Below are 12,706 nucleotides of genomic sequence, written 5' to 3' on the forward strand. Positions count from 1 at the left end.
GTGTTGATACGCTCATTCATTCACTCAACACAATTTTATTTTTTATTTTTTTAAAAGATTTTATTTATTTACTCATTTTATTGAATATTTATTCATATTTATTTATTTTTTATTCTGTGAGAGACACAGAGAGAGGCAGAGACACAGGCAGAGGGAGAAGCAGGCTCCATACAGGGAGCCCGATGTGGGACTCGATCCCGGGACTCCAGGATCACGGCCTGGGCCAAAGGCAGTTGCCAAACCACTGAGCCACCCAGGGATCCCCATTCAACACAATTTTATACATTAGACATGTGTCTGCCCTACGGGGTACAATGATGAAGGAGAACACCAGAGACCTTGATCTCCCGGAGTTCAGAGTCTAGCAAGAGAGAAAGGGAACGAAACAGGTGGTTTCTCACGCAGGTGAGCATGGCCTATGATAGAACAAGAGCAGGGAGCCCTGGGAGCCTGGCGGAGGAGACCTGGGCTGGCCTCTGCCGTCACTACCTGGAGGAGTCCCTGTCTGCAGGAGTGGTCACGTGTGGAGTGCATCGCCCTCACCTTAGCTCACACGCATTCCACACACAGCTGAGGGCCTTTGGAATTCCAGGCGGCCTGATTGGCAGCGGGCAGGAAAAGAGGGAAGCTGCCCTTCAGGGTGGCCACATCCTGCTTCATCCCCCTTTCCTGCTGCATCTTCGATTCTCCCCTTTCAGCTCTGCCCTGTTAGCATAAAAACGAATGATCTCTTCCATCCTTAATAAGATACAATCAAATTTTTCTCAAGCCAATCAGATGAAAATAAAAAGCCGTCTCTTTCCTTATCCTCACAGCTACCCTTCTTGAAAAGGTTAGTGAGAAATGTTTCCACTTTGCTTTATTTTTAATTTTTTTTTGCCTTTTCAAATCCACATTGCTTTTCATTTCAGCCATTTGTGAAGTTATTGTTAAGTCCCTGTTTGATGCCAGGCATCTATGTTGGTGATGAGTGAGGATTTGTTGGTGAACAGGACCCATGTGGTTCCATTTCTCAAAGTAGGATGAATGACGTCCAAAAAGAGTGAGAAGTGTTTGGATACGTAATCCTAGTCTCCTAAGTATCCTTGTCTCAGTGGTTTAGAGGATACTAGAAGGTGAGTAAAAACTCGTCAGACCCATAGGCCCCATTTTGGTGGATTGGATGGGTGGTGGGTCAACGGTGTTTTGAGCAGAGGGGGCAAAGTGTCTGAAAAATCTCACAGGACACAGGGACACTAGAGTGACGACGACGAGATCTGTAAGTGGACAGGAGGCAGGGTTTGGAGGACCTTGTTGGTGTAGAATAGCTTCAGACTTTCTCTGAACGGTAGCAGAAACCCTCTGAAGGGTTTTAAGAATGGGAGGGGCATATTCCTATTTGTGATTTAGAAAGATCACTGGGGTGGCAGTGATGGAGAAGACAGTTGCTCTCCCAACTTTCTCAAGCCCCAGAGGGCTTGTTGGAACACAATTTCCTGGGGCCCATCTCCTGGGGTGCTAATTCAGGAGACTATGTGTTTCCATTTCTAACAAATCCATGGGTGGTGATGATGCCTGATGGTGTAGGCATCACACTGTGGGAACTCCTGGAGAGGGCATTGCAGGAGGGCAGGATGTAGGGGAAATGAGTGGGCAGATGTTTGAAGTGATGGATTAAACAAAGGGCATGAAGAAGAGGGAGGATCCTAGGGAGGATCCTAGATCCTAGGTCTAATGGACCATTCTCTGCACATCCTGCTGTATCTCTTTCTGCCCCCCCCCTTTTTTTAAGATTCAATTTATTTACTCATGAGAGAGAGAGAGAGAGAGACAGAGACAGAGACACAGGCAGAGGGAGAAGCAGGCTCCATGCGGGACTAGATCCCTGGACTCCAGGATCACGCCCTGGGCTGAAGGCAGACCCTAAACCGCTGAGCCACCCAGGGATCCCCCTCTTTCTGCTTTTGTAGAAGGGCTTCCTCCTGGCTTCAGTGACACCATGTCCTCTACCTTCCCTCCACCCCTCTAATGACTCTAATGACTCTTTGTTCCTCTTCCAGCATTTCTTGATTTTATTTAATTATTCACGAGAGTCACACAGAGAGAGAGAGAGAGAGAGAGAGAGAGGGAGAGAGAGAGGCAGAGACAATAGGCAGAGGGAGAAGCAGGCTCCATGCAGGGAGCCCGATGTGGGACTCAACCCTGGGACTGTGGGATCACACCCTGAGCCAAAGGCATAGATGCTCAACCACTAAGCCATCTAAGCATCCCTCCTCCAGCATTTCTTGAGCTCCATCCTTGATTCCATTTTCCCTGGGGGCACAGGGTGGGGTCTTGGGCAGAGAGCTTCAACTCCATCCCATTCTAAAAGTGTTTGTAAAATAATTTGGTCTACTAGATTACCAGTTTTCTTTGTTCTCCACTAGTCCATAGGTGACTCAGGGCCAGGACCTTATCTATGCATCTCTTCTCACCAGGCAGCACAGTGTGGGCACACAGTAGGTGCTTAATAAATATTTATGAACAAATGAACAATTCGTGCTGTCACCATTTCGCCAGTTCTGTGAGTGAAGACAAATTATTTAATCTCTCAAAATTTCAATCTCTTACACATAAAATGGGGATTAGAAATAGATTTAATCTCCTAAGAGTTGCTTTGGGGATGACATAAGATAATGAATGTGAAGTGTTTGACACGTAGTAAACATTAACTTACTATTGTTGTATTTATTGTTGGTACTTGTGTGACTCTGGGAGAGCTATTGAACTTGTCTAAACTTCAGTATTGTCACATTCAACAATCGCTCTCCAGCTGGGTTGCTGTGAGGGTCTGAGATAGAGGGTTTGGCAGATAGTAGGTGTGTAATAAAGGTTAATTCTCTCTCTTCAAGCTCCCCCTTTCCCTACCCCCAGAGACCCCTGACTGTACTGACTTGTTTTATCTCTTGATCAGCTGATGGGGTGACAATGGGAAGAAAGTGTTGGGGTTTGTGGCTGAGCTCCCAGGCATTGTTTAAGAACAAAGAACATTCCTTTCAACCTCGGAGGATCTACAATCCCATTAACATTGGTTCCCCTCAACAGTGTCTTCTTAGGTAGACTAATATTGAAAGAAATACAATTAAAAACAAAATGCAAAATCAACTTAAGAGTCATTTAGAGTCACCTCCAGCCAATTAGGCAAAGCAAACATTCTTGGGGGTTTCTTCTAAATTTGGAACTAGTCTAAATTCTCTCCTGGAAGAGCTAGATGAGAGAAAGATTATTGCTACGGTCTTAGTGGTGGGCGTAGAGTCTTTTTAGTTTTTTTTTTTTTTTTTAATGTGTCTCTGTTCCCATCCTATTAGCTTGTTTTCACCCTCCTTCTCCTTTGAAATAGGCCTGTAATGGTCTATAACCTTAAACGAGGAGCCTTTTGTGAAGCTACCAGTGCATTTATAGATTGTGTTGTGGGATACCCTTCAACATTTTCTAGCCTAAGGATTATTTATTGTTGGGAAGAAATGCTTCAGGGGCCCCTAGCATGTATGCTGAAAAATTATTACTGACTGAGCCAATCGTAAGCTATTAAAATAAACCACAGAAAACCCCCTAACACTTGTTGTCCTCTTTCCCAAGCTCTGTGCCAGAGTTTGTCTTAAAGACCAGCAGAGAACTCTACTTACACATCCTAGCTGTGAGTATCAGGCTGGGATTTTGAAAACTTTGTTCATTTAAAAATTTGGTTGTTTTTATAATGTGGATCTCCTTTGTTGCTTCCAAATGGCAGCATTGAAATAACACTTCCTTCCTCTTTATACATTCCATCCTTAAACAAAATCACCCCCAGAATCCCCTGGAGTAGTAGTCATTAATTCCTGGACATCATCCCGGCTGAGAGGCATAGTCAGTAGGAGCTCATTCCTTCCTGTAGATTCTTGACCAAATTGCAAGCTCCTCCCTCCATCTCTGGTTCTTGATTATTGTTATCTACAAAGTAGATCGAACAATGGCACAGACACTGGGGAGGGACTCCCTGGGTTAGCTCTGAGAGCCAATTTGTGTTGGGGTCAAGATCAGCCTGTCTTTCTGGAAAGAAGTTGGCATCTGCTGTTTTCCGACCTTACTCTTGCTTCAGAAACCTGGGGTGGGGGTGGGGGTGGGGACGGCTAATGGGTAGTTGGAATGGCTCCCTTCCATCCCCACAGCCAAGCTCTGGATCCCTATATTGTTTCCTGATTATTTGGAATGGGGAGTTGTTTTCCCAGAGAAGAACACTCTCTCCTTTTCTGCTGGCTTGCCTGGACTTAGTGATCAAATTAACACCTTCCTTGTTCTCAAGTGAGTCACTCAGAGCTGCACTCCAGCCACAAAGGGGCAAAGAGTGAATCTTTTAAGATCGCCCCCGCTTTTTAACACTTTGAACTATTCAACTTCTGTGGATTGTATCTCCCTTTGAATTTAGGGTATAGGGTGTGACTACATGAAACTATTAGGGTGGGACTTGGGACCCAAAATAAAGGATCCAGAAAAAGACATGGAGGACTTGAGTAAACTATTCTAGAGTTCAGAACCAAAGACAGTAATTACTTATTGATGTGTGGGTGGTGGTTGGTGCTCCTGGTGGTGGATTAAAGTTCTAAAAAAAAGAGTACAGGATCTGAAGAGCCACTCTGAGGCTGGAACAATGAGATAATTAGAACAGAGATAGTAGCTTCCATTTGCCTATGTAGGCAATGTTCTAGTTTGCCGTTCAGGCCCCGGGTTTGCAAAGGCTTATAATTAATAATGTCTACATTCAAAAATGCCTTTTCATGTTCTAATGATGACCATGTGTCATGAGTGTCTGTGTGTCAAAGAGGTTGGAAGGAAGGGGAATTTGTAGTTTCCAAAATAATGACTCATGTGCCAAAGAGTAAGTATGTTTTATTTTATGATTGGAGCAGTAGCATTCCAAACTGGCTGCCTCCCAGGAGCAAGGGGTGAATCTCATTTAACAAATGGCTAAGGTAGGAGTGAATGGCTTGTGGGTTTTTCTCAGATAAAGAAAACATGGAAGAATGAATAACAAAGTAACAAAATGAAATGAGACAAACAAATGGGGAACTGATGTCCTGCAGGGCCTAAATGTTGAGATTTATGGCATACAATCTGCTAGATCGGTGACTCCTGTTCTTGGGAGCAGCCAGTTTATTCCCACTGGCTTGTTGGTGAGCTACGGGTGGACTGCCTGGGTTCGAATCCTAGCTCTACTACTGTTCATGATCAGTGGATTTTGGGCACATGGCTGAGTCTTTTGGTGAAATCAACATTGGGCTCACTCATTTCCTTCATAGGGCTGTTGTGGAATGATTAGAAGGAAAATGCTTGTAAGAATGCCTGGCACATAAATAAGTTAATATGCTTAAATTACTTGAGTCAGCCCATCAGACCCCAAGCCCAAAGCGGTCTTGACCTCAAGCACTTTAGACCCAGGATGAACCACCAAAGCATGAGAGTGAAGTGTTAGTGTTTTTCAATGGAATGGGGACCTTGGGTTCAGCCTTTTACTATGTGGCTCCAGAGAAGTTACAAAACCCCTCTGAGCCTCCATATTTCATTGTTTGCAAACCAGGGTTAGTAACTTGCCTCCTGAAGCACCTTTGAGACCTAAGAGGAGATAACCCACGTAAAGGACCTGGCACCTGGTGGTTGTAGGCAAGCAGCAAGGGGAGTTGCATGGGTTAACAAAAGTGGAGTTTCTTCATCTTCCTCCCACCCCCAGCCCTCACCCCCTTTGTATACTTAACTTATCTTTAACCTCTGGCATCCCTTTGCCTTCTCACCAGTCTACTGCCTGTTCATTCTTTCAAGTAGTGACTCTGGCCCTATCACAAATCTCCAGGAAGCATCTTATAACCCTGAGAAAATAAAGACCTCATGGGCCCCAGACCCATTTTAACAAAGAAAAGCCCTTGCCCTTTCCTAAATAACTTCTTTTCCCATCTTTGTAAACTCATTCCCTCGAGGGCCAAATTCTGTGAATCGGAATTGATGAAAAGGGAATAATAATAAAAAAAGAGAGAAAAAAAAAAAAAGAAAAAAAGGGAAAGAAAACGCTCACCACTTCAGATTTGGCTCAATTATATATTTGCCAAGTATTTTATTTTTTCTAAAAACAATAGAAAAAATCAACTTTAAAAAGGAACATGTACTTAAATAAAAAAAATTATGGTTTATAATACATGGTTTGAATTTTTTGTATAACTGCTATAAACGTTTTATTAAAGTTATTTACATTTCATGACCATATTTACACAGGAAAATGGGGTAAACTTTACGATTTTTTAAAAACAATTCTTAAATACAAATCTGTTAAAAGAAAGAAAAAAAAAAAAAGATGGCAAGCATAAAAAAAAAGTTCTTTTTATGCCCAAAGTCCCATTTGAGGCAGTTTACATCGCGGCTAAACCTTTTCAATCCTAAGGCTCAGCCAAGGTTGTGAGGTTGCACTTAAACATGCATTTGAAACAAGTTCAGATATGAGGATCCCCTACAGTTCTGGCAGAAGGAACCTTTTTCCTTACTTTCCCTTAGTAACAAGTGAGAATTCATGACCGATTCCAGTTCCTCCCTCCTATAGGTGGACTTAGGCACCAGAGTTCCTTAGCTGTTCCAGTTTGTGTTTCAACTGTTCTCGCCGCTTCCTCAACAAGTCCTTTTCGGAAAGGAGCTTTTGCTCCTCGGCTTGGACGGACAGGATGTACGCGGTGGCTTTTTTAAGGATCACTACCTTGGGGGCCTTTTCATTGTTTTCCAACTCCGGGATCTGATCACGCAGGGCAAAGAAGCTCCGTTTCAGCTCGTTCCTCCTCTGGCGCTCCAAGACGTTGTGTGTTCGCCTCTTGTCATTCTCCTCCGTGTCCGAAGACCTGGGGCTGGCACATTTGCGGTTGTTGCTGATCTGTTTCAGGACTCTACCACTGTCCAACCTCGCCCTCTTGGCGGCGGGATAGTCCTTCCTGGTGGAGGGGGGTGCCGCGTAGTTGTGCTGATGGGTGGACACATGGCATCTCTTAAGGACCAGCGGGCTGTGAGGAGGTTTGCTGTGGCCTCCAGCAGAGGGGGACCCCGATTCGGACCTTTTGGCAGGGGGCTGCCTTTTTTCCACAGAAACAACATCAATTTCTTCTTCGTCCTCTTGTTCTTCCTCTTTAAGAAAGGAAAAAAATAGAAGCCACCCGGTTAGCAACAGTGTCCTTCAAGCCACCAGTGACCAGATGAAATTAATGCTGCACCCGAAAGAGCCCGGGGAACAGTTACCCCTGGAGAACAGGCTAGCCAATCGACCCTGCTCTTCTTCTTGCCATGAAGGCAGAGTCCAGAGAGGGAGAATGACAGCTGGGTTTATGGCACAGACAAGAAAATTACCATTCACCAGGATAAGACATTGATGCCAATTCTTACCTAAGACTTAATAAGGCTTTGGACACACCCAAGGTAAAGCACATTCCCAAGCACCTCCTATTTTTTAAGGGACTTTACCAAGAACCCTTCAGGTGTTGCAAATGATAGCTCCAAATCTCTTGGTATGACTTTAGCAACTCCCTCTTTTACTGGAAGTGCAAAAAGAAAAAAAAAAAATTCTTGTGGTTTTGCCAAAAGTTCTAGGGGTGGGGGAAGGAAATAAGTCCAATTTTGGCAAGGATTTACTTTTAAGAGTTCAAAACAGGCTGAACAGATCCCAGCTCCTCAGCCCATCCGCCCTTAGGACACTTTCACTAGTTCACAGCAGCCGGAGGGGAGACTACTACTCTGCCTCTGGCCACTGCCCGGTTTCATTCTTTTGGGGATCTCTACTCCTCAAAATCACAGCAGCTCCTCAGAAGGGAAGAGGGAGGCAATTGATTCACTCTCCCAGAGATCAATCCTGTCTTAGCCTCCTCCCCACTGCCCTCCTTCACACACACACACCCTCACCACCCACCCCGGGGCAATTAAAATGCTTTAAGAAAAGTAAGAGGGAGTGGATGGAGTTGCAAGATAAGCCAGCAGATTCAAAAAAAACAAAAAAAACAAAAAAAACACAAATGAAATTCCTAAGGGGAGGGAGGGAGAGGAGGGGGCCGGCTGTCTTGGAAGGGGATGCAGAGGCGAACCCTAAAAAAAGCCCAGTGTTCCGGGACGAGGAGCTCCCTAGACCCTTCCAGACCTAACGTTTCCCTTCCTAAAGCTGAGAAGGGAGAAAAGGCTGGGGTCAACTGAGGTGGCCCGTTGAGCAGCTGCAGGAGAGAGACCCAGCCAGCCGCCCCCTTTGACAGGCCCCGAGGGGTCCGGCTCACCCGAGTCGCTGCTGGTGGTGGGCGGTGTCTCCTCGTGCAGCGCCAGGGGCTCGGGGCTGGCCCGGGGGGAGGACTCGGCCGAGGAGAGCAGAGAGTCCGAGGACGGGGAGAAGGCGGCCGAGTCGGGGGAGGCGCAGGGCTTGGGCGAGCTGCTGTCATTGAGCGGGTAGGGGAAGACCACGGAGGGGTCGATGCACTCGGAGGCGGCGGCGCTCAGGTCCTGCAGGTACAGGCTGGAGGTGGAGCAGCCGCCGGGCCCGCGGGCGGGGCTCGGGCTGCCGCTGTCTTTGCGCGCAGCCTGGTAGGAGGCCAGCTTCTCCGAGACGAGCTTGGCGGCGGCCGAGAAGCCGCTCCACATGCAGTCCTGGATGATGATGTTTTTGATGAAGGTCTCGTCGTCCGGGTCGCAGATGAAGCTCTGGTTCACCATGTCTCCTCCCAGCAGCTCGGTCACCATCTCCAACTGGTCGGCGGTGGAGAAGCTGCCGCCGCCGCCGTCATCGTCCCCCCGGGGGGAGAAGGACGCGACTGCAACGTAGGAGGGCGAGCAGAGCCCGGAGCGGCGGCTCGGGGACAGCGGCGGGGTGGGCAGCAGCTCGAATTTCTTCCAGATATCCTCGCTGGGCGCCGGCGGCTGCAGCTCGCTCTGCTGCTGCTGCTGGTAGAAGTTCTCCTCCTCGTCGCAGTAGAAATACGGCTGCACCGAGTCGTAGTCGAGGTCATAGTTCCTATTGGCGAAGCTGACGTTGAGAGGCATCGCGGCAGCCTGCGGAGGTGGGGGGAGGAGGGGGCACACAAAGGGAGGGGGCGATCTTGAGTTACGGGGCTCCGGGGGGGTGGCTGCAGCCCCGCGCGGCGCGCGCCCCGCTGCCCAGGCGCTCCCCTCCAGAGGGGGGCCCTCGCGCCCACCCCCAGGGGCCCCCCCTACTATCCAAGACGCACACTCGGTGCAGCGGCTCCGGAGCGCTTGCCCGGGAGCCCGCCCCGCTGCAGAGCCCTCGCGATCCGCTCCGGCCTCCCTAAGCGCTTGGCCCGGAGAGGCTGGCGCCGGGGCTCACCATCCTCCAAAGCCAAAGGCGCAAAGTTTTGCGCCACCTGAAGGAGAAGGCGAGAGGCGCCGCGGCGGGAGCGGCTGCGCTCGGCCCCCTCCCGTGCGGGGCCCCTCCGCGCCGCGCCCGTTCCCACTCGCGCCCTCGCCGCGCTCCTTCCCCCCGCGGGCGCCGCCGCCCCTCCCCTGCCCTGCCCTCGCCGGCGCCCCCCCTCCCCGCCTCTGCCGGCTCTCCTGGGTGTCTCTCGCCGGCTGGTGGGGCGAGCCCAGCCGCCGGCCGTAACACTTCCCCCCATAAATAAAAGGGGGGTGTTGGATAATACCGGGGGCACCTCCCTCCAGCACCCAATCCGGCGACGCAACTGCGCCAGGGCCCCTGCTGCGATCCGCGCCCGGAGCCGGGCGTCTTCCCTACACCCGCCGAGGGTAGCAGCTGTTCTGGAAAAGCCCTGAGCCCCGCTCCTCGCCGTCACTCCGCATCTCAGGGGGGCACCGGGACACCGCGGGCGGCGGGGGAGCCAAGGCTGGGTGCGGAGATTTGCCCCCGTCCCCCCCTCCCCTTCCCCGCCCCAGCCCCTGATTCCAGGAGAATCGGACACATCCCCGCCCAGCGTCCCCTTCCCGGGTCCCTGCGCCTCCCCAACACCCAGTCCCGACCAGCGCCTCGGAAGCCCAAGATCCCTAATTTTAGGATTCTTTAGAGAAGGAAAAAAAAAAAAGCCAAATGCCAACTTCTTTAAAAGGAGCAGGGGGTGAATGGGAAACGCCGCGGGGACCGGCGGGCGGGACGCGCCGCAGTGTCTGCCTCCGGCTGTCAGAAATGCGGTAAAGATGAAATTTAAATGCCCTTTCGGAGACGCGGAAAAGTCCGCGGCTGCGGAGCTCTCGGGCTCGCACAAGCGATTTGTAATTCTTACTCCCAGGAGCTCAGGATGCACAGGGCTGTCTGCCCACCGCGGAGCGCGGCCCCCCCCCCGCCCCCCCCCAGTCACAGCAAAAGCAATTAGTGCAATAAAGCAGGAATGTCCAACTGGTCCGGGGGCAGCCTCAATAATCCATAAGCAAAAAAAAAAAAAAAAAAAAAGGCGAGTTTTAAAAACGCACCCGTCGTCCTCCTCCCCTCCGCTCTTGACAAGCCACCCTACCACCCCATCCCGTTCTGCTTCGTCCTCACCCCACCCCGAGCCGCCCACCAACTACTCCGAGAGGAGGAGAGTGTCAATAGCGCAGGAATGGCAGGCACGACACCCCGGTTGGGGCAGTCGACCTCGACTCGTCGCGGCATGGCATGAAGCCTGGGCAGGGGAGGAGGGTAAAAAAATAAAAATATAAAAAAATAAAAAATAAAAAATAAAAAAAAAAAAGGAAAAAGGCAGATCGGGTGCTTACCGGGTTTTCCACTCTCCGGAGGAGATCCAGCGTCCAAACGCGGCGGGGAGCGCCTTTCAGGGCAGCCGGGCGCGGGCGGCGGCGGGGAGAAGTGTCTTCCCAAATAGGCGAAGGGGTAGAGCCTCTGCGCGTCCGGAGAGTCGCGTTCTCCTCGCTCTCGGGTGGTTGTAAGTTCCAAAAAGGGGAGGACCGCGGGGAGCCCAGTGTGCGCCCGCGGCGGCGGGCAAAGTTCCGTGGGAGCGGCGGGGGGTCGCGCGCCCCGCGGGCGGGGGCTCGGAGGCGCAGAGGCCCCCCTGTGGCTCCGGGTCTCCCTTCCCCGGGGCGCCCGGAGCGCCCCTCGCCTCGCTCTCCGCTCGCTCTGCTCTTCCACCCGGGCGGACGCGCCCGCTCGCTCCCTCTGTCTCTCGCAGGGATTATTACAGCGAGTCGGAGAAGCCCAGAAAACCAGCGTTTATATTGCTGAGCACGATCCCTCCCCCTCTGTTCTCTTTTTTCCCGCCAAGCCTCTGAATAGCCCTGCCCTTCCCGAGGCCGGCGGGGAGCCAGGCGGCGGCCGGGGCGCGGCGGCTGCAGCTCGGAGACGCGCGGCTCGGGGGTCCTCGGCCCCGCGGACCCTCGCCTATAAAGGGCCGGTGGGCGGGGATTCGCCCAGTGGATCTCTTTTCTCGGCCCCTCCACCCGCCCCCCGCCCCCCGCGCCCGCCCTCCGCTTTGGGAACCGAGGAGGGGCTGCGGTGCGGAGGGAGGGCCGGGGCCGGGGCCGGGGCCGGGGGCGGAGTGGGGAGGGGGTGCGGGGAGGAGCCTCGGCCCTTGCTGCTTGGCACTGGGGCGCGCCGAGCCCTCGCATGTAAACAGTCAGAGCGCAGCGGCATGAATTAACTGCGCGCGCCTCCCATGTTCCTTTTTGCTCCCTCCCCAACCCTCTCCCTCTCCCCGCGGCCCCTCGGGCGCGGCGCTCGCCCTGCGGGCTTAAACCATCGCAGGCGGGACAGCTGAGCCTGGCACCGCGGGACACGCCGTGTACCCACGCGCCCCGCGCCCCGCACGGCCCAGGCGGACGCGCGCCTCCCCGGGGCTGGGGGACCTCTGGGCGGCGTTTGGAAAAATCAGTCCAGTGAAGACGGGAGGGAAGCCGGGGGTATTTGTGGGCGCGCGCCCTGAGTGTGCGGGGTGTTAGTGGCGATGGGGATACATGATAAGAGGCATTAGGAGGAAGCCGACGCCGGGAATATTAAAATAACTCAGCAACCCACTGCCACGTATGCTTGGAGAGCGCGTTGTGAATAAACACGCATTGCATTTGTTGGCGGCGTTGTGCCTTATTTGCGTACCGCGACCTATTGCGATTGGGTACCTTCCACCCCGTGAATGCCTCAATTTGCTGCCTAAGCCGCAGACGCCCTCGCTCCCGCCCCTCCCACGCAGACCTACAGTGGGGTCAGCGGGAGCCTGCTGCTCCCCACCCCCGACCCCCCCACCTCACCCCACCCCACCAAGACGCGCTAATCCCCGGGATCGTTCCTGCGTGTTCCGGAACTGGAGTTGGGGAGGAGCGCGGTGGCTGGTGCGCGCGGCGGGGGACCCTCCCCCGCCCACTTTCTGCACCCGCATCCCACCCCCACGCCTCTCCCTCGGAGTTCCCAATTCCGCAGCCAGGTTTCAGAAAAGACACAAATCCTCTTTGCGCCCCGTGGCGCCGGTTTGCACCAGTCTGGGGTTCCCAGGTTTAGGGGAAATCAGAGGCGCTAGACGAGAGAATTTTGGGGAGGGGGTGCAAGCCTCGGGGCTGGAGTCTCCAGGAAGGGTGGGAGGAAGAGGCGAGCTTGAGGACCCGGCCCTGGGAGTTTGCAGAGATCCCGGGGAAGAAGAGACCGTTAACTCTTTCCTTCTCTGGCAAACCGGGACATTTACTTCCTCTCCGGGTCTTCTTTCCACTTTATCATTGGAATCCAGATCATGCACACAAAAAGAATTGCATCGATTCTGATCAA

At 52.3% G+C, this 12,706-nt stretch overlaps 1 protein-coding gene across 3 annotated transcripts; it reads right to left on the minus strand.

The window, feature by feature from the left end:
* Positions 1-6,070: 6,070 nt before the first annotated feature.
* Positions 6,071-12,206, minus strand: MYC (MYC proto-oncogene, bHLH transcription factor). 3 transcript variants are annotated; one of them, XM_041769617.1, is made up of 3 exons: positions 10,717-12,206; positions 8,280-9,045; positions 6,071-7,149 (listed from the first exon to the last, which is right to left on the minus strand). In XM_041769617.1, exons 1-3 carry the CDS (start codon positions 11,560-11,562, stop codon positions 6,587-6,589), a joined length of 2,175 nt encoding a protein of 724 aa, XP_041625551.1. In that variant the 5' UTR covers positions 11,563-12,206; the 3' UTR covers positions 6,071-6,586. The 3 variants fall into 3 exon arrangements, with proteins under 3 accessions (XP_041625551.1, XP_041625553.1, XP_041625552.1); XM_041769619.1 differs by lacking the exon at positions 10,717-12,206 and adding an exon at positions 10,432-10,681; XM_041769618.1 differs by lacking the exon at positions 10,717-12,206 and adding an exon at positions 9,222-10,383.
* Positions 12,207-12,706: the final 500 nt, after the last annotated feature.

This window comes from Vulpes lagopus, chromosome 9 (genome assembly GCF_018345385.1).
Source record: "Vulpes lagopus strain Blue_001 chromosome 9, ASM1834538v1, whole genome shotgun sequence".
Classification (NCBI taxonomy): Eukaryota; Metazoa; Chordata; class Mammalia; order Carnivora; family Canidae; genus Vulpes; species Vulpes lagopus.